This window comes from Sorex fumeus, unplaced genomic scaffold, assembly GCF_029834395.1.
Source record: "Sorex fumeus unplaced genomic scaffold, SorFum_2.1 ptg000003l, whole genome shotgun sequence".
NCBI lineage: Eukaryota > Metazoa > Chordata > Mammalia > Eulipotyphla > Soricidae > Sorex > Sorex fumeus.
Window position 1 is genome coordinate 59643620 of NW_026606060.1, and position 22353 is coordinate 59665972.

General features: G+C 42.0%; 1 protein-coding gene across 1 annotated transcript; it reads right to left on the minus strand.

The window, feature by feature from the left end:
• Positions 1 to 10876: 10876 nt before the first annotated feature.
• MAGOHB (mago homolog B, exon junction complex subunit) lies at positions 10877 to 19216 on the minus strand. Its single transcript, XM_056115982.1, has 5 exons — positions 19041 to 19216; positions 16952 to 17010; positions 15826 to 15936; positions 13851 to 13933; positions 10877 to 11245 (listed from the first exon to the last, which is right to left on the minus strand). Exons 1-5 carry the CDS (start codon positions 19132 to 19134, stop codon positions 11146 to 11148), a joined length of 447 nt encoding a protein of 148 aa, XP_055971957.1. The 5' UTR covers positions 19135 to 19216; the 3' UTR covers positions 10877 to 11145.
• Between the last annotated feature and the right edge of the window lie 3137 nt (positions 19217 to 22353).

Below are 22353 nucleotides of genomic sequence, written 5' to 3' on the forward strand. Positions count from 1 at the left end.
GTATTAGTCTCATACTAGAATGAAAACTATTTTAACAAAAACTAGCCTACTTAAAAGAATCTCTAGTAAAAACAAATGAGTAAATGTGTGTATATACGTATACATATACACAAAATATAAGAAGACAAAATTCTTCAACTACTAAGTAGCCTAACAGAAACTTCCTTTTCTGTTACTATTTGAGGGAGAAATATTTTCTCATCCATGTTTACGGCAGATAGATGTATTTTAGGTTTATCTTTAAGCACCCTTTGTTGTTACTGTGTTTGGCATATCGAATACGTCACAGGGAGCTTGCCAGGCTCTGCCCTGCGGGCGAGATACTCTCGGTCGCTTGCCAGGCTCTCCAAGAGGGGCGGAGGAATCGAACTCGGGTCGGCCATGTTGGCTGCGTGCAAGGCAAACGCCCTACCGCTGTGCACATAACAACAAAGTCTCCAATGGAGACGTTACTGGGCCCGCTCGAGCAAATCGATGATCAACGGGAGGGCCTTTACTTTACTTTACTTACTTTAAGCACCCATAATTTCACTGTATAAAAATGTGGGTGTTATGATTGCCACCCATTGCCTCTTTTGCAAACCACAACACCCAATAGGAGAGAGAACAAAAGGGAGTGCCTTGCCACAGAGGCAGGGTGAGATGGGAGAATAGGGTGGGAGGGATACTGGGATCCGTGGTGGTGGGAAATGGGAACTGGTGGAGGGATGGGTATTTGATCATTGTATAATTGAAACCCAAGCACAAAAATCTGTAAGTCTACAACGGTACCTCATGGTGTCTCACTAATAAAAATTACTTAATCACTTAATAAAAATTAAAAAATTAGAAATTTTTTTAAAATGTGCATGTTATATTGACCTTGTCTTATATTCATATATTAGACTTTCAATCAAAGTAGATATCATTCTTTACACTATGTTGTTTTTTTTTTTTTTTTTTGCTTTTTGGGTCACACCCGGCGATGCTCAGGGGTTACTCCTGGCTCATGCACTCAGGAATTACTCCTGGCGGTGCTCAGGGGACCATATGGGATGCTGGGAATCGAACCTGGGTCGGCCATGTTGGCTGCGTGCAAGGCAAACGCTCTACCTGCTGTGCTATTGCTCCAGCCCCAACACTATGTTTTTTTGATGCACTAATTCTTTTGTTTGGGGCAGCAGAAGGCCACCCATGCAGTGCTCAGGGAGCCTGAGCAGTATTCACCCAACTGGGCTGACAATTCATTGCTCAGGCCTGAGGATACACTTATTCACTGTAGTGCCCAGGAGCCTTCAGGACCACACTCCATGTTCAGGAGGCCACATGGTGTCAGAGATCAAATGGAGTTGGGCATGCAAGGCACACACCCTAACCCCCGGACTAGCTCCCTGGCCCTAATGCATCTTTCTCAAGTGCTTCCTTTAAAAATATTCATATTTAATTTGAGTCTTTTAAAGCATGAATCCTTATTAGTCACAAGGCTTATATCTTAACTAGGCAGCTCCTACTGCTAGATACTTACATTGCTTTCACTCTTTGCTAGTATAATAATTGTCTGGATAGTGTTTTTAAACATTTTCTTAGGGGAAAAAATAGCATTAACATATGGAGTGAAGCGATAAATGGAAAAAATTAAGAATTTTGATACACATTACCAAAGACTCTTCATTAGTGTTCTCCTCATTTAAATCTACTCATTTATACGTGAAAAATACTGAAATAAAAGAATATATACTAGGACCAGAGGAAGATTACAGTGGCTAGGGTATTTACGTTTTACACAGCTGACCAGGTTCAATCTTTGGGACCTCATGTTGTCCTCCAGTCACCACCAGGAGTGATCCCTGAGTATAGAGTTAAGGAACAAGCCCGGAGCACTGCTGGGTGAAGACCAAAATAAGACTCTGCCCCCCAAAAATTAAGATAAACCTATTATTCCTCTCTTTGAGTTTTGCTCACAAATCTTTATGGAGATATAGAACCTTCTAAATTCATTTCTATAATTCTTCTTTATAAACAAAATCCCAAGAGAATATACCCATCTTTCACTGATATTTTACTTGATCATTTCGAATCTTCTAATGTACAATTTTTGAAGTCAATGTCAATAGTTCTTCAAACCAGGGGCTAGTTTCCATGGGACAATGGAAGAATACTTTGAAGGTTCTCAATCTCTGTTTTCACTGATATGATGGAGGGCAGGATGGAGAGGACAGAAGAAGAGTGAGATACAGAAACACACAGGGACATTATTACATATCCATTGTTCTTCCACCAGGCTCTGACCAAATTCCTTACTTCTTGCTTTATTCCCTTGCCATGGTCAGCCACTAATTCTTCATCCTCTGGAAGACGTCTCATTCCTCAGTTTGCTCATAGCCCAACCTCCTCTTCAAACTGCTTTTACAACAGTCTCCTGAACATCGTGGCAACTTGAACGTCTTCTAGGTGATGCTTCCATTGGGCCTTCTGCCGGCCGACTTTCATCCAGTGCTTTCCTTGATCTCTGAACCACCACTAAGGTCTGCCACTAGTTATGGTGCAGTCAGCAGAAATACCTCCCAGAAACTAACTGAATTCTGTCAAGTTTGATGGATGGAAGTTCTTCTGGAATAAATGCTGCCAAGTATTTTCTTTTCTTGACTCTAACATTTGACTGGGTCTGTCAATTTTAGAACATAGAAAGAAAATCCCAAGCCCTCTATTCCAAGGGAAGAAAGAAAGGGGTGGGGGGGAGACAGAGAGAAACAGAAAGCATAAAAGGTTCATTCAGAAAAAAAAAATGAGTGGGCTAACAGAATAAAGAATGATTGGAGGGGAGGGCCGGAGCAATAATACAGCAGGTAGGGTGTTTGCCCAGAGTCGACCCAGGTTTAATTCCCAGCATCCAATATGGTCCCCCAAACACCGCCAGGAGTAATTCCTGAGTGCAGAGCCAGAAGTAACCCCTGAGCATCGCTGGGTGTGACCCAAAAAGCAAAGTACAATAAAATAAAATAAACGTAAGAATGATTGTGGGAAAGTGGACGGCATGCTCATTTATTGAGTATCTCATTCACAGCCTTGAAACCTCTGACATTGACCATCATCAAATGAGGAAATGAATATCAAGAATTTACTTGCTAAAAAAAATGTAATAATTCCTGGCCTATGCTTAAAATCAGATCAATCTGAATACTCAAGGTACAGATAGACTGTGGATTCCAGTTGACCTGGGTTTTTAACAAACTTCTTGTCACAAAGCTTGAAATGAACTCTGAAGCCAGGCCGAATGGATCTGAAATAGAAGGTCAGGCTCTATATGTCTCTTCCCCTCAGATTCACCACAGTAAATATTATTTAGACTTTCCTAGCTGTAAAAATTAGTATAATCACCCCCAAGTCCTTCATGGTTGAGTTCTCCAAATTTCAATGAGAGTATCACTCATTTCATAGACTTGGAAGAATTTACTTTCACTAGATAAAATTTCTTAGCCATAAAATTGTCTGAATATTTTTTTTTTCCCTCTGTCTCCACCCAAAGTTTTAAAGAAATAATAGATGATCTCGTTTCTCTATTCCAACATGCCAGTTGGGACATGCAAGTGCTTGGAGAAAATAGGGTGAGGGTGGGAGGTTAGAGAAACATTAACACATTTTAAGAGTTATGGAAAATGTGACACCATACCACTTTCTCTCTAGAAAAATATTAGCAAGTTATTAGGAGAGCCTGGCAAGCTACCGAGAGTATCTCGCCCACATGGCAAAGCCTGGCAAGCTACCTGTGGCGTATTCGATATGCCAAACACATTAACAAGTCTCACAATGTTACTTGGCATGCTCAAGCAAATCGATGAACAACTGGAGGACAGTGACAGTGACAGTTATTAACATCTGATTGCCATTCATGGAGATACTGGTGATTTTGTTCTCTGATTTATACCCTTCTCATGATGGACGCTAACAAGTGCAGAACGTACTTTACACTAATACGATTATCATCTCCTCTGTATGAGTCCACAAGGTAAGGACATTCTTAGTCATTATTCTGACTCTAGCACACGGAAGAAACCTACACACGCAGTCAGTGGAGCATGGTCCAAGGCAAGAGGAACTGACAACAAAATCTAGAGTATTCAGCTTAGATAAGCACAATGAAATGAATCACTAGAAAGCCAAATTGTGACTGCTCCTTCTACACTCTACACTCTTTACAGCTTTATTTTGCTGCCTAGCTTTCGGGTTCTAGGAAAGGCTTAAATGGCAAGACAACCAGCATCACCAGCGGCAGCAATGCAAATAATTATAATCTTGGTGTGCCCTCTGATCAAAGAATAACCAAGTTAAATCAGTCGCAAATACTGTTATTAAGAAGACAAAGATGAGAACATGAAGAATATATTGAATGCTCTAAATCTTTGGCTTCCAAATCCACTTTAGTGTGAGACACCCGGAAACTATACTCATAACAAGGCCTTTATTTTACTTTTTGCTATAACTGCATGTCCTTTTTTTTTTCATTTGGGAAATCACACATTTCACCCATTCCTTCCTGATGTTATTTATGTGGTCTTGGTCTTGCTTAGCACCTTCAAGTTTTCCATTCACATCGGCAACCTCAATGGCTCATCATCTCATGGCAGCACTCGCCTCCTGTCCCAGGGGATAGATGTTGGGGTGACCACCAGCTTTCAGAAGAGATGTTCTGTTACCTCACTGACGAAGGTTCCTACATCTCAGCAGGTCCCCAGCCACAAGCTTATGTGTGTTATCCAACGTCTGAGCATCACTAAGTTTTCTGGTTCAAACTTCTTGGCTGAAAAAACTTCTTGAGGTTTCTGTTCTCCTAATTACTCCCTTTTTGTCCTCATCTTTACAAATAAAAGCTATTGTTAGATCCTAGAGTTATAAATCCTCCATCTTGACCTATCCATTTCCTAGTAGTAGAATGGAAACTATCCTCCCTCCAATTTATAAGTACCTAAATGAAATTTCTAAGTAGCTAAAATATGATTCTCTCCACTGTATTACAGACATCAGTCTCTAAGTTCATCCCCATACCACATATTTACCTTTGTTGTCTATTTTTAATTTTTTAGACTATTCAGTTCATTAGCCACAAGTGGTAGGAATTCAATTATTAGCCAATAAGAACCATACAAAAATGTGCACACTTATAAAAATCTTTATTTGTAATTGACAAAAATTAGAATTCTCTAGTGAGTGAATAAATACAGTGTGATATACCCAATAATATAGCCAATATTAGCCCACACTACAAAAAGAAAAGGCTTATTAAGCCATGGAAAGACTGGAAATTTAAAGTCTTAAGTGAAAATAAATCTGAGGCTATCTGATTTCATATACAAAGTTCCAGATTATATATGCGTATATACAATCACATATGTATAAATCTAACTGTGTAACATTATAGTATAGTCAAGAAAGAGCCCATTTAAATAATGTGTAAGGGACTCATAGATACCTCTTCTTGGTATCTACATTCAAAGCACAAAAACATTAATCTGAAAAGACATGCACACCCACATTCACTGCAGCATTTAGTATGATCGACAAGATGTGGAAACAACCCAAAAGACTGATGAATGGATCAAGAAACTGGTGAGGTCAGAGTACAGTGCTTGCCTTGGATATGGCCAACCTGGGTTCAATCCCGAGCATCCCATATGGGTCCCCAAGCCCTGCCAGGAATGAACCCTGAGTGCAGCCAGGAGTAAGACGAGAGCACCACAGGGTGTGACCCCAAAACAAAAGTTGTGAGATATATGTATACACACACACACACACACATATATATATACATATATATATATATATATATATAGGAATACTATGCATCCCTAAAAAAGAAAAAAAAGCACACAATTAGCCATAACATGGATGGAACAAAAGGGTATCAGGCTGAGTGAAGTCAGAAGGAAGGAGGCAGGTACAGAATGATCTCTCTTATACATGGAATTTAAAGATACACAGTAACAATGGCCAAAGGCAACAGAACTAAAGAGTTAGCCCACAGAATTGAGTTTATGGGAGAGTGGAATGGGTGAGGCAGTTGATACCCCAATGGAGGGAAGTGGATACCCTGGTGATGAGTCTGGTTTTCAAATGAGGTATGCATGAATCTCTTATTAACAGTGCGGCAGCTCACAGTACCTCAGCCAATATTAGCTCACACCACTACTACCTCAGGGAAGAATAAAACAAAAACAAGTTTTAAGAAAGTCAGAGACAAAACATTTGTCTTAATAACCATCCTCCAACCTAGGCTTACAGTAGTGGAGACATAGCAAAAAAAAAAAAAAAAATATATATATATATATATATATATATATATATATCAGTTTCAGAGGGAAGAGAAGGGAGACAATTTCTGGAAGTATATCTCAAGGGTGCAAAAAAAAAAAAAAAAAGCACAATAGAAATGACATCTGCACCTGTATGTTCACTGCAGCACTGTTCACAATAGCCAGAATCTGGAAACCACCCAAGTGCCCAAGAACAGACAACTGGTTAAAGAAACTTTGGCACATCTACACGTGCCCAAGAACAGATAACTGGTTAAAGAAACTTTGGCACATCTACACAATGGAATACTATGCAGCTGTTGGAAGAGATGAAGTCATGAAATTTGCTTATAAGTGGATGGTTATGGAGAGTATCACGCTAAGTGAAACGAGTCAGAAAGAGATGGACAGACATAGAAGGACTGTACTCATTTGAAGAATATAAAATAACATGAGACTGACACCCAAGGACAGTAGAGGCAAGGGCCAGGAATATTGTTCCATGGTTGGAAGCCTGTCTCATGAGCTGAGGGAGAAGGCAGCTGGAATAGAAAAGGGATCACTTAAGTCAATGATGGTTGGAGGGATCGCTCAGGATGGGAGTTGTGTGCTGAAAGTAGATAAAGGACCAAACGTGAAAGCTTCTCAGTATCTGTACTGCAAACCATAATGCCCAAAAGTAGAGAATATGGGGGAAATTATCTGCCATAGAGGCAGGGGGAGAGGTGGGATGGGGGTGGTGGGAGGGCTACTGAGGACATTGGTGGTAGAAAATATGCGCTGGTGGAGGGATGGGTGTCCATCACTATATGTCACGGTCACGATCCTCCCGTTGTTCATCGATTTGCTCTAGCGGGCCCAGTAACGTCTCCATCATGAGACCTGTTGTTACTGTGTTTGGCATATCGAATACATCACGGGTAGCTTGCCAGGCTCTGCCATGCAGGCGAGATACTCTCGGTAGCTTGCCGGGCTCTCCGAGAGGAGAGAGGAGTCGAACTCGGGTTGGCCATGTTTGTAAGGCAAACGCACTGAAACTCAAACATGAAAGCTTTATAACTGTATCTCAGTGATTCAAAAAAAAAAAAAAATTAAAAAAGAAGAGAGGGGCTGGAGCAATAGCACAGTGCGTAGGCATTTGCCTTGCATGCGGCCAACCCGGGTTCAATTCCCTGCATCCTATACGGTCCCCTGAGCACCGCCAGGAGTAATTCCTGAGTGCAGAGCCAAGAGTAACCCTTGAGCATCGCTGGGTATGACCCAAATAGCAAAATAATAATAAAATAAAGTAAAAGTAAAGTAAAGGCCCTCCCGTTGATCATTGATTTGCTCGAGCGGGCCCAGTAACGTCTCCATTGGAGACTTTGTTGTTACTGTGGCATATCGAATACTCTCGGTAGCTTGCCGGGCTCTCCAAGAAATAATAAAATAATAATAATAATAATAATAATAATAATGGAGAGTAAAGAGTTACGTTTAAAAAACCATTGAGGGTGAAAGAGGAAGAAGACAAGGAAGGGAAGCAACACAGGAGCAGGGGCTAAAGGCCTGCATATGTCAGCAATGTGCGAGAGCGGGCAAGCAGTGTATCCAAACCGGAGTCGACATTGAAAGCACGAGAGCCAAATCACAACCAACTTTACAATGTGCCTGTCAAGGTGGCAGTTTGGCACACAGGGACCAAGGGGAGAGAGGAAACTTGGGAACACCAGGGCAGGGAGGTAGACACTGGTGGTGCCATTGATGCTACAACGTGAAAGGTCTGAAACTCAACTACCAAGAATTTTGCAAATCATGGTTCTTCCATTTTATTCTTTCTGGTCATGAGGTGCCGCAGGAGGGGTGAGTAGTTTGCCAAGATCAGTCCCAGGGCCTGAGCAAGCAAGGCATGTGCTCTGCCACCAAGTCACATCTGCGGTGGCCATAGTCCTTAATCTAAGGACCATTTTTTCCCACAAAGTTGCTCTTGAGTGAATTCGCTGACTCCATAGGAGCCACAGTTAACTCTGAGCACGAAACTATTTTTTTTTCTTTTTGGGTCACACACAGCAATGCACAGGGATTACTTCTGGCTCATGCACTCAGGAATTACTCCTGGCGGTGCTCGGGGGACCATATGGGATGGTCGGAATCGAACCCGGGTCAGCCACGTACAAGGCAAATGCCCCACTCACTGTGCTATGGCTACTGCCCCTCTGAGGAGTAAACTTTATGGAAGCTGCTCAAAGAAGTTCCAAGAGCAACTTTTTCTTCTTTTCTCCAGAACATGTGGATGCTGGCATCTCAACTGTGTTAATGAAGCCACAGTCGCAACTGAGCCACCAGGAGTAGAGACCCAACTCAGTGTTGGTGGATTTTTTTCTTTTGGTATCTGGTATGTACCCATTTGTATTGCACAAAGCTCAGGGCTTATTCCTGGCTCTGAGCTCAGGGATCACTCCTGGTGGGCTTGTGGTACCAAGGACCAAAGGCAGGTGAGGTGCACGTGAGACGAGCACCTCACATGCTGTTCTCTCTCTCTACCCCAGTGGTTGACTTTTAAGTGTAACTATAAGATGACTTTGCAATGAACGTTCATACATCTACAACTTGATCAGAACTGTCTATAAGAACTGAAGGCAACTTGCCCCGTAAAGATCAGGTGGATTTCCATAACAAATCCATGTTAACTATAGCGTGAAGCAGCGGTTTTCAACGCCTGGTCTATAAGCCCAGGCAGATCTGCTTAAAAAAGTTACTGCCATTTAACTGATATTGATTTTCAATCAACAGTGCATGTTCTGTTGCCAGTCCACCGTTTAAGGAACCAGATGACACTCTAAGGCAAAGAAGTGGCCAAATCATGCCCCAAAACTATACTGCTCAAAGGCGGCCCAAGGCACATGAGGCTATCTAGATTCAGACCAAATTAAGCAGTATTGGGGGGGGGGGGGGGGGAAGGGGTCACACAGCACCAATTACACTATTTATTTCACACTTAAGTATAAAGTCACAATTGGACATGATTTATTATCACAAACTTACTACAGTAAACAGAAGTATGTTGAGCTGCACTGCAAAGCAGGTAAGGCGCTTGTCTTCTATGTAGCCAAGCTGGGTTCGATCCCCAGCACCCCACCAGGTCCCTGGTGCCCCATCAGGACAAGTCCTGAGCACTACTGGGTGTAGCCCAAAAACAAAAACAAAAAATGTTTCAACCTAAATTGGCATATTAATTGACCTAAGTGTCCACTTTATTAATTTGTCTAAGCTTTCTATGTTTGAATTTTTTCATACATTTGGGAAGGTTTTTTTTAATTAAATTTGGGCTACAAATTGAATTAAATTCATCTCTAGTGTTCAGTAACCACAAGTAGCAGCTCATGGCGACCCTACTGGAAAGCACAGATAGAAAACACTTCTACTAATGCCCATGTTACTGGACTATATCACCCTGGAGTTTTTGTCTTCCGAGATAAAATCAGTCCTGACTGGTTCCTGGTGAAGGCGGACCTTTAAGTGTACAGCTTCTGTTCCAGAGCAACAGCACTGTGGGCAAGGCATTTGTTTTGCACAAAGCCTACCCAGGTTTCATCCCTGGTATCCCATATAGTCCCCCAAGCAGTGCCAGGAGTGATCACCGAGTACTGAGCCAGGAGTAAGCCCTGAGCACAGCCAGGTGTGACCCAAAAACAAATGAACAACAACAAAAAGAAAAAATCTGTGAGTTCAGACAGAGGGGGAAAAAATACTAGCAAAATGACGTAAGTACTGAAAAACCAAAACAATATGTGTGTGTGTACAGTTACATACACACACATATAAAAACACAACATATCACACATCTATGTTTGCATAAATTTTAAGTAATTAGTAAAGCTGAGAACTCATTAATTCACACAGATACTATTAGATAAAAGGACCAATAGCACAGCGGGTAGGGCGTTTGCCTTACACGTGACTGACCCGGGTTCAATTCTTCCGTCCCTCTCAGAGAGCCCGGCAAGCTACCAAGAGTATCTCACACACACGGCAATGCCTGGCAAGCTCCCCGTGATGTATTCGATATGCCAAAAACAGTAACAACAAGTCTCACAATTGTTGTGAGATGCTACTGGTACCCACTTGAGCAAATCGATTAACAACAGGAGGACAGTGCTACAGTGCAACTAACTACTCTTATAATCTTTTAGGAAATCACAGTCCAGACTAAACAATATTCAAAAGTAAATGAATCCTCAAGGGTCTATGGTTAATGTAAAAGCAAACAATTTAGAATCTTTCAATCTCAGCAGGCATAGAAAAAATAAGAAAAAATCTGTAACCGTCTTTAATGGATAGAAATTTGACTATATAATTCTAGCTGAAGGAAAACCTGTCAGACGCTGCAGCTGCTAAAACAATTTTTAATTACCTTTAAGTGAATCACAGAAAGGATGGATAGTGTGGCGAGCAGGACTCTTGCCTTGCAACACCACATATGGGCCCTTCATTCCCTGGCACTATATGGTCCCTTGAGCACCACCAAGAGTGATCCCTATGCACAGCCAGGTGTGGCTCCAAAACCAAGAACATTTGTAAAATAAATGAATCACAAAATTGTTCCTTGAAAAACAAAGCACTCAATTCAATTCAGTTCAGCAACTGATGTGCTTTATTGGAATAAAATTTCAACAAAAGCTGACTTTTATTTACAGAATCCGACACACATGGGAACCATCAAACTCAACTGGACCCAAATGAAGGTAACCATGAAATTCCCCTACGAGGTTCCTTAGTTGCAGTTTGCATACAAAAGAAGGTGTGTGTTTTACTTTCACAAAAATCTGACGACTGTAAAAGACATACCCCTTCTTACCCACCCCGAAGTTAAATACAAAAATTTCCAAAAACATACAGTTTAGATAGGCTTGATCTTGAAATGTAATCCAATAAGACTAAAAACTAAACATTTCAGGTCCTGTACCAAATAGTAAAATACTCGAAGACCTTCAGGATCCCTGTAATTCAAAAAAGAAAAAGTTAATGTTAAGAAAACTGAAACAACATTAATAATTTCTTGCAAGCTATTTCTTACATAAACCTGAAATAATTAAAGGAACTCAACAGAAAGGAAGAATTTTCTGGTAATAGCAAAGCATATTGTTATTTCTGTATAGAACAAAAACTCAAACTTCACCAGCACTCATGTCATAGTTCGAATTTTTAAAGAAAAACAGTACCTGTTCTGTCATATAATGTTTTCATCGATTAACAATGATTATATTTTTTCCACAAATGAAATAATTCTGTGTTCTTTTTAACATTAGCTTTTCCATTACATTTAAAAAAAAAAGGTACTAATACTTTTAACAATTCTGTTAACATTGGGATATTTATTGAATGACAGAAAAGACTTCAATGTCCTTTTCTGTAAATAAAACTTTTTGAGACTACTTCCCCAGAATAAATGTTTGGAAATGAACTAACCCAAACAAAGAAGAATGAAGAATGAAAACTATTAACGGCTTTTGATGCATATTATCAAGTTATTTTCTAGAAAACAATGGACCATTTTACAACTCTAGTGGAGTATGAAGTCATATCCTCACCAGTTACTTTTCAGAAGCCTTTCTAAATACGGTCACGGTCATGGTCCTCCCGTTGTTCATCAATTTGCTCGAGCGGGCCCAGTAACGTCTCCATCATGAGACCTGTTGTTACTGTGTTTGGCATATTGAATACATCACGGGTAGCTTGCCAGGCTCTGCCTTTCTAAATACGGTCCTTTATAATCAACGAGCCATTATGCATTCTTTCTTTCCCCCTTGCCTCTAATAAATATTCGTAAGACCCCTATTATATGGTAGGCACAATACTAACTTTAGCCCTTAGGGCCAGGCACTCACGGAGAACATTCAGACAGCCCAGGGACAAGAAAGGCACTACATTTTAGGGTAACATGAGGAAGAGCACTATGAGAACATTCTGAAGGAAGCCAGTACAAAGAAATTCCAGGTGGCAGAGAAATTTCCCAGACCAAGACCAAAGAATGTGCTACAGACATTTAAAGCCTGAAAGACATAGCACTGAAGTTCACATTTCAATCCTGGATTTTCCCCCATTTCTTTCAAGTATGAAACCCAAATATAAGAGTAATGTGATGTGGAAGAAATAAGATCGGCCTATCCATATTTTTGCAAAAAAAAAAAAAAAAGGTAATAAAATGTGGACCGATCATGAACGATCGGTTTGAGGCTCTTTGTGTTCCTAGAATGAACAGACGCCATTGGGCTACACTAGCACGCAACAGGGACAAATGGACACGTTACTGGCGCCTGCTCGAGCACATCGACGATTAACGGGAAGTCAAGTGATCAAGTGAAAATGTGGACACTGTTTTACATAATTGTCAGATGAAGAATTTTTTTCTTATTTTGGTAATTGGTAAACTACGCTGTTTTTCTGGTAACAAATCTTTTTTTTTTTTTACTATCTCTCTCTTTTTTTATTTTTTTTTTATAATTTATTTATTTATTGAATCACTGTGGGAAAAGTTACAGAGCTTTCGGGTTTAGGTCTCAGTCATGTAAATATCAAACACATTTCCCTTTACCAATACTTATTTTTAACCCCGAACCCCAATAGACCCCCGCCTCCCACCCCTCCCAATTCTTGTGAGGCAGATGAGTTCTAGTTAATACTCTATCTACTTTGACTAGATAGATTGTTTCGATAGAAGATGCACCATTATTGTTTAGAGTTTACGACCCACCCCCCACAATCAGACATGCTGAAACAGCGTTGTGAAATGATTTGCTTTCTACAACTTGGTTTAAGAATAAAATGATGTTTTGAATTTCTGCTATTTTACTTATTGACCCTGGAAGAATTTCTATTAAAAGTTAGATAGGAGATTGGTTTCTGTGCCCTGGAGTCGTGGCCGTGCCGGGGAGCCACTCGTGGGGGGCAGCTGGCGACCTCGGTGGGGCGTGGGGGACGGCCCACAAAGCCCCCCTTCCCATGAGGTCCCTGCCGCTCTCGCCCACCCCGGCTCAAACCGGCTGTCCACAAGGCTCCCGTGCGGCCGCCATCTTTCTTTCCAGAGCTGGTAACAAATCTTTAGAAACTGAAAAGTCAAGGCGAGGTAGTCGCCACGCACAGGGCTCAGCACTGCCCCAGTTTGTGTCTCCTGAGCACAGCCACGGGCAGTATCTGTCCCCAGCACTTCCCCAGCAGTATCACACTGCCAGGCCCCATCACCACACTGCCCAGTCTGGTGAGCCAATGTGGCTGGAGGTCCCCTGAACATCACTGGGAGGTTGCCCCGACCCCCACTTAAAAGCGCCAGAGACAGTACAGGGGTAAGGTGCTTGCCTTGTACCCAGTCACCCTTGGTTAGAGACCCCAAGTACCACCAGGAATGATTCCTGAGCACAGAGCCAGGTGCCAGCCCTAAGCACCACAAGGTGTGGCCCAGTCCACCTCCCCCCTACAAAAAAATCAGTTACATCTGCTTAATAAACAGGATGATACCGAAATAATGATAATAAACTGATGGTGGTTCTGAAACGAGTCCTTCCAACACAGTAAATCAAATAAGTTCGAATATTTTAACAGACTTACTTAGACTGATTTACATCAATAAGAGATCCTATTTTTGATGTGGTAAAAGAAATGTGTTCATCTCCAATTACAATTTCAAGCTCCTGAAAAAAAATAAGAGAAACACAGTTATATAAAGGTCCATTCCAGCAGACTTGCTTTCCAAATATCCCAATATCTAAGTTTTCCAGCAGTCACAGAGAAGGAAAATAGAAACATAATCTGTCGAGACATCAACTACATTTAGAAAAGAAAAATTTCCGAGTGCTGAGTGGTCCCCGGTATTGGAACCAGTCAAGAGGTGCTTTGGAGCATTCTCATATGGGCACCATGCAGTGCATGACGGACGCAGGAGGGACACAGGAAAACTTAATAGGGTCAGTAAAAATGAAAGTAGCTTTGAAGCACGATGCTGTACAAATAACTTGGATATAAGATGGATTTTAACGTAAGACAAGCACATCTGTCATTTCTAACAGGCTCTCATTACAGCACCCCTTTAGCACCTGCTGGTGTCAGTTCCTGAAGTCAGGGGAGTTTTAGTCTCCATAATCTCTGCAGTATCTTTATCACAAAGCTTAAGACAGTCCTAACTTTGCTAGAAATAAAGTCCATGGCCCATAAAACACTACGAAAAGTTTGTGGATACTTATGCCACTAACCCCAGGGGGCACTGCTATAAAAATCTGAGCGTGAAACTCCTACTCTTTTTTATCTTCACAAAGCAATTAAGTTGAAAAACTAGTAAAAGAAATATAGCATAACAAAGAGGTTCCTAGTTGCACGATTATCGAACAAACTGTTAACTGTATTCTTATCTGCAATATAAAATTAATGACTAATAAAATTCTTGACATGTGTTAAAAAAAATAATAAAAATGAAGCCAATGACTAGAATGTCATGTTGTAAGGAGTTTTCACACTTAATTAACAGGAGCTAGAAATGTGTTTATGTGATTTGTGGCATACGGAAAACAGAACTAACTGAGGCACTCAGTCATGAAAATTTTGACGTAGAGATCCAATCGACAATTTTTCATATGCCTAATCCTCCCCCATTAACTAGGACACATAAACATGTCAAAGTGAGCAGATAAAAACCTGGACTTTGAGTCTAAAGGGAAAAAAAGAAGGCATGTTACTATTGATTGCTTTTTAGTACTTGGTATATTTGCACATATGTATTAAACAAGATCAAAATCAACTTTTCAAAAGTGCTTATAATGCATAAAAAAATACTGTTAACTATTACCTTTGCTTTCCGAAATAATGTTTCTTTAAATAGAAGAGTTAAGTTAATTAATACAGAGCGTCAGCATCTGTTAGATTTCTCCACATTTTCTTCTAGTCAAAGAAAGTGATAGAAAGTACAATCCTCAGGAATACACAAAAGTGAAATTTAACGTTTCTTCCACCAGGGGTCATATCTCATTTCTCCAAGAGTTGAAGGACCCAATTCAGAACTCAACTGTCTCTCTAGAGTGAACTAGGCCTTCAGAGCTCTTCAGAAGCCTTTTGGGAAACACCAATTATTCTGAAGGGAACATGAGAAGCAAAGGCACTTGTCAGTTTGAACAAAGAAACCCATGAAATCCTCTCTAGGGCATAAAGATGCAAATAAGAATCTTCAATTACAAATTTGAAGAGAGTAAATTTTACACAATCATTTAGCACCTTGAACTCTTGAGCTTAACACTTGTATTTATTCCTTACAAAGAGTGATTAATAGACCACCCAAATTACTCATTAACAGAGTCAAAAACACACAAACTTTGGCTTGGGGTGAGGCACTCAGAAAGACATTTGGGTTAGGTTCCGACTTCTTCAGTACTGGGGAGTAACAGAAAGAGGCCAAGGGAAATAAAATTGATGGATTATTTAATCAGTGGGAATGGCATCCAAAGAAATCGGTAAAGACCTATTCTAAATGAGACCCTTAACAACGGCAGTACCAATTTTTAGTATTTTTGCATTTAAAGAATCACTAAGTACAAACCTGCCGGCCAACCCTGTCAGGGGGAGGCCACAAGGCATCGTCTTCCTTCGTAATTTCACTGTCATCAATGATTCTCTTCAGTTCTTCCATTACACTCTTGTGTACATAAGCCTGAAACGTTTTCACAATTTCACTTACGTTATAAACATAGTTCATGTAAAAAACATAGAAATGCCCCTCTTTCTTCCTACAATGGAGACATGATAAAACAGAAGTACAAACCCTGAATATTCAGACTTGCATAGAAAAATTTAATTCTGATTCCAAAAGCATAAAACTGGAATCACTGACTCTTATTTTTGTTCCATGTCTTGCTTTTTCCTTCAAGATATATCTCTCTCTTCACATTACTAATCCCCCTTTATAAAGTTTTTATAACAGGAGGCTCAAACATCCCATGGTTAATGGGACAAGGCAAAAATCTACAAGGTGACAAGCGCACATCACAGTTATTATTCTGAACTTCTCCTCATCCCTACTTTCATGTCTTTCTTTTAAAATTCATAACATGTTTAAATCACGAAGTTTTAAGTAGTGACTAAAGGCTAAATTATAAAATGAATTAAATTATTACGCTCAAATGTGAATCTGTAACAGTACATTGAGATTACATCTTTGATTGTTATACTACAATTATACCTAAAATTTAAATTAAAACCCTTTCAATCATAAGTTGGCTGCTTTACAAAATAATTGCTTTAGATGTGCTTTTGTACATCTAATAGCACTGTAGCACTGTCCTCCCGTTGTTCATCAATTTGCTCAAGCAGGCCCAGTAATGTTTCCATTGTGAGACTTGTTGTTACTGTGTTTGGCATATCCAATATGTCATGGGTAGCTTGCCAGGCTCTGCCGTGCGGGCGAGATACTCTCGGTAGCTTGCCAGGCTCTCAGAGAGGGGCGGAGGAATCAAACTCAGGTCAGCCTAGTTGGCTGCGTACAAGGCAAACGCCCTACCCACTGTGCGATCGCTCCAGCCCTAATCTAATAATGTAACATCTAATAATAACATTATTAGAAGTTAAATGCTATTATTAGATGTTAAATGTTAGATGCTAACATCTATAATAATATAATATAATATAATATCTAATAATATGAAATATTAAACGTTTTTAAAACTCACCTCTTTTCTGATCATGACATCATTTTTGTAATTGCTGTTGTTGGCATATCTAAGTTTTCCTGTGGGGAGTGGAAAAAAAATCGATCTATAACAGCAAAAAATGTTTTTTAAAAATAAAGAAATAACATCATAAGCAATTATGATATGATTTTACTGATACTTCCTCTTCTTCCTAATATAAGATCAATGCTAGACAATGAGACATTCAAAATTTTGCTAAGTTGGCTAAAGATGAATAAATTTTTTAAAATATTGCATGCCTTCAATATAATTCACTATATATAGGAGAATTCCTTTTAAGGTCCATTTCTTTACGCAATGTCAAGAATTAGACAAGGAATTTGAAAAAGGAATTAGTACTTATTTTGTAGTTTGTTATGTCTGAACTAGTTCTAAGTTATTTACCCAGAATATTGACCTAAGATGTAAGTTTTTATTCTCCACCTATTCACAGTTGAGAAAGCTCACATAAGTGGGCTGGTAAGAGACCAGAGTCACTAAGGTAAATTGCCTCGCCCACAGCAGACACCTTGCAGCAGCAGGAATGATCCCTAAGCACAGGGGCAGGATGATGATCCCTAAGCACAGCCCGCCAGGTGTGGTGCAAACTCACTGCACAATTCCCAATCACCACCCCACAGAGTTAATCTGACACACAAGATGCAAGTCTAGACTACCAAGACCTACTTTCTTCTAAGACTCACATTTCCCGCTGATGTTCTCTTTTCACTATTTCCCTCCACATGAAAGTGTGAATCTAATACGGCCACACAAATATTGTAGAATTGTTACTAGGAAGCAGAGCAATGTTGGTCCTGGATGAGCCTGTCTGTCTAGACTTAAATTTAATCCTCCAGTGAGTTTGTATCATCTTTGATGGGCTGCTCCTCCTTATATTCGGTTTCCAGCCAGTGATTTCCTAGGTGATGATGGAGAATTTCATTGTCTTTCCTTATCCTCCCAAATTAAGCCACTCTGGAGCACTCGCTTACTCTTCCCAGCTTAATTTTATCTGATTGGTGAGCAATGTGGGCTAAACCCATTTAAACAGACACCTGAGATGGAAAGCGCTTTACAGGCCAACACAAATGTCTCGTAAGGACCAAACGGAGAAGCGCAGTAAATTTGATTCGTTAACTACATCTAGAAGACTCTGTAGGAGGGATACAGCTTGATAGTTGCCAGGAGGCAGTCACCCTGTGCTGTGCCTAAAACGTTAGAAACTCTTCCCCGTTTCTAAAATGTGACCTTCCCTACCTTTGTTATTTCGTGTTCTCTCAGAACCTGTCGGAAGCAGGTACACTGCATTTAATGTTTTCGTTTCTTCTCCATCACTTATCAAGCAAGAACCACTTGAAAGAAACTTAAAGAGACTCACAGCTCACTAATGCAGTCTCCGTATCAGTATTCACACGCTGCCTGAGCAAACAATGCGCATTGAAAACGCGGAAAGTCTAGGCCATTGGACAGGATACTTCTTCTGGCAATGAAATAAATCCGCTGCACAGGACCTGGGCCCTGGCAAGTTCCCCCCTCACCCTCTTCAGACCCCTGCAACCTCGCTCCTTTGCTTCCTCGGAAGTGAAAAAAGCGGCTCCCCTCCGTGCAAGACGCGACCCAGGAGCATAACTGGCACGTTCCCACGGGGATGCTCTGCCCGGATTCCCGCGTGCAGAACTAACCACTCCCCCTTGCGACGAGCATCAACGAGCATCCCAAAGATCCGGAAGCGCGGACGCCCATCACTCATTGTTCTGCACGCCGCCGGGAGCCTTCCCCGCAGAAAGGGGTCGCTTTCTGGGGTCGCTTTCTGCTTTTTTCTGGACGCGCACCCCGCATGAGTGAGGCGCAGGCCGAAGGCTCCCGAAGCAGCCGCGGGACTCACGCGTGTGTTTGCAAAATTTCGAGTATTAGCCTCAACAAACGAGACAGCCTCGGAGGGTTCCCCCCCACCCCAAGCCGGGATTCCGATCCCCGTGGGTACCAATTTCTCAGCATCCGGCCTGAGGACACGCACTCGTCCTCCCGCCCCGACTCCCACATCCCCGAGTTCCCGCGCGCGCGCACCCTGGGCCCCTGCCCTGCTCACCGTCCGGCCGAAACTCGAACTCCAAGAACTCGTGTCCGAATTTGCCCTTGTGCCCCACGTAGTAGCGCAGGTAGAAGTCACTGGCCATAGCCATGGTGGCCCCCCGGAAAGCCCGCCCAAGGCCCGGCCAACGTGCGCGCGGCGCCGGGCAGTGACGTCACGGCGCAGGAGAAATGCGTCAGCGCGGGTGTTTGGGCGTTGGGTTTTTTTTTTCCCTTGCCACCCAGTGCCCCGAGGAAGCCGGAAGCGGAAGTCCCGAGAGCGAGAGAAGGACCGCGGCGGAGGTGTAAGCGCGGTCTTAGTGCGATCTGGGGCGAAGTGCGTTTTTTTCAAGCCGCAAAGCACGGAAGTGTGAAACGACGATCGCTTATGGGTTTAGGTTTGCGAGCCGCTTTGAATCTTTGGGGCTTGTAAATATCGCGAGATCCCGTGGGCTGGGTGTGGCCTAGATAGAGAGACACACAGGCAGTTGTGCTATGGATTTCCCTCTGGTGCACACGCTTGTGCGCTGCTGCATTCATTCCCCAAAAGTTAACCACACACACACACATATCCTTGGCAATCGTGCTATGGATTTCCCTTTGGTACACATGCTGGTACGCTGCTTCATTCATTCCTCAAGAGTTAACCTTTCCCACCTATTCAAACTGCTAACCTAGGGTTTAAATGGGTTTAGCCCACATTGCTCACCAACCAGATAAAATTAAGCCGGGGAGAGTAAGCGAGTACTCCAGAGTGGCATAATTTGGGAGGATATGGCAAGACAAGTTGAGTTTTTGACCAATACAATAATATGAGATGATCTTTAACCCTCAGTGGATTTAGTAGAAAGCCAAGACCCAGAGACTATAAAACCCAGCTCCCGGAAGCCCGCGCAGCCGCATTTGCAGCAGTGCAACGTCTTATTATCTCATTCTTACTTTGGACAACCTGGCAGGCTACCAAATGTAACCTGACCACACGGCAGAGTCTGGCAAACTCCCCGTGGCGTACCCTATATGCCAAATACCAGTAATAATGATGGGCCTCATTCTCCTAACCCTGAAAGAGCCTTGAATATGGCACTTTTTAAAATCTCAGGGCTAGGACGAAGGAGATGTTACTGGGGCCTGCTGGAGGCAATCGACAAACAACAGGATGATCGTGATCGTGATGCCCAGTCTGAAGACCTGGGATTCATTCCCAGCAACTTCTCTTTAATCACACCACTCTAACCTAGTCTGTTCAACAACCATATTGGGTGTACTAAATCAGCTTTATCATCGCACAGGATTGCTGAGATCAAATGAGATTTGTAGGATGACATTGCTATGTCCTTCCTCCACAAGGAGCTTAGGTTTATCTGGTTACACCCATTACAGTGCTCCTGAGGCACTTCCATTCCATTGTGTTTATCTGTAAACATTCTTCCCTATGCTCTACTCCCCAACCAGTTAATCAGCTTTCCCCCTCATCAGACTCTGTTAACTTGTAAGGTTAGATTCCTCAGAAATCTATGATTTTATATGTATCAGTGAAATACTGCCTTTCTCCTCCCCTTATGCCTTATGAACAGTTTACTTTAAAGCAATGCCCTTTTTGTATAGATACAGGAAGAGCGTTAACATTATGCTTTGTAACTTAGGATTTAATTGGCTTTGAATATTATTCACTCCCGGGCATCTGCTTTCTCAACTTAAGCCTCAGTTGCCCTTAGTTCCTAACACCCCAAAAGCAGGGTCCCAACGAGGGACTGAATGAACCCAGGGCAAGTGGTGAGCTACCCTGACATCGAAATGGGCCAGGCCAAAGTGCCACGATTCTTAACTATAAGTTAAGAGCTTGATCATAGACAAATGCTGTCATGATCCAAAAGTAACGACGAGACTAGGATCCTGCTAGGGGTGGGAAAGACTATCTGGCCTGAGTACTATAGTCTGAGATTGAGATGGCCCTAGGAGGGCAATTCTGTAAGTTTAAGATATTTCTTACTGTATTCATACAAAATGATTTATATATGCTTATATGCTTGTCGGACAAGGAGAGGAGAAACACACCCATGGGATTCTGCTCTAGGGTGGGTCATCCTACTGAGAGAGGATCTGTCCTAAGAGCAGCTTTTCCTGAGGGAAATAATTCTACCCCTAGTGATTGTGACCACACCTATGTGTAATTGTTACCCCAACCCCTAGGCTTTGGGATTTAACTGTACTATAAGAGTGGGCTGGGGGATCAGAAGGAGGAGAAAGGAGATCAGGATCAGAATCCAGACTTCAGAGAAGGAGGATGAAGGGGGATGAAATAGGAGAATGAAGTAGCATGGGGGAGGAAGAGGCAGGAGGCAAAGGCAGAGGAGAGAGACTGGAGTGGATGGAGAGAGGATTGGAATAAACTGCGACTAAGACCAACCAGCCTGGCCCTCGTTCCTTCCCTTGCCTGCCCATCGCTATCGACCTCCCCGGGGTGGGGGAAGAAGGGTAAGACTACTGAACGCGGGTGGTGGGAGAGATAGAGCCACCGCCACTGTGCTGTGCCCCCTTTTTTGAGTTTACACAGAGATTCACTGTCACTGTCACTGTCCTCCCATTGTTTATCGATTTGCTCGAGCAGGCCCAGTAACGTCTCCATTTTGAGACTTGTTGTTATTGTGTTTGGCATATCGAATACGTCACGGGGAGCTTGCCAATCTTTGCTGTGCGGGTGAGATACTCCCGGTAGCTTGCTGGGCTCTCCAAGAGGGGTGGGAGAATCGAACCCAGCTCGGCCGGGCTGGCTGAGTGCAAGGCAAACGCCTCACCGCTGTGCTATCACTCCAGCCCCAAATGAGATTATGCCTGTTAAATTTTCTAATGTATAAAGCATTATATAGTGAGTTTTCTTACGCACTTTCCATATGCCTGATATAATTAAACTGTGGCAATAAAAGCCCTTTGCTCTTAGGTCAAGTTTGCAAAGAAAGTAATGGTAGATAAATATTAACTCAGGCAGAGACAGGGAAGGCACGAGGCAGGGGGAGCAATTACTATGTTTCCTTTCATGCTGATAGAACATGTACAGGAAGCAAGTCACTTTGTGGGGCAACGGAGGGTACCGGAAGAAAGCTGATGAAAAACTATGAGGGAAGGCTTATGACATTGCATTGGACGTTATGTATGCTCTTTGCATTGGACCTTGTACTTCAGTATATGTTGTAGCAATGGAAAAGCAGTTAAGGCAGAAAATGCCCGAAGAAAGGCAGTTTAGTGGAATAATCCATATTTGGGAAAAGCCAAGTAATTGAGTATAGTTAGAACATAAGGGAGTGATATGATTAGAAAAATCAAGTCATGGTGAC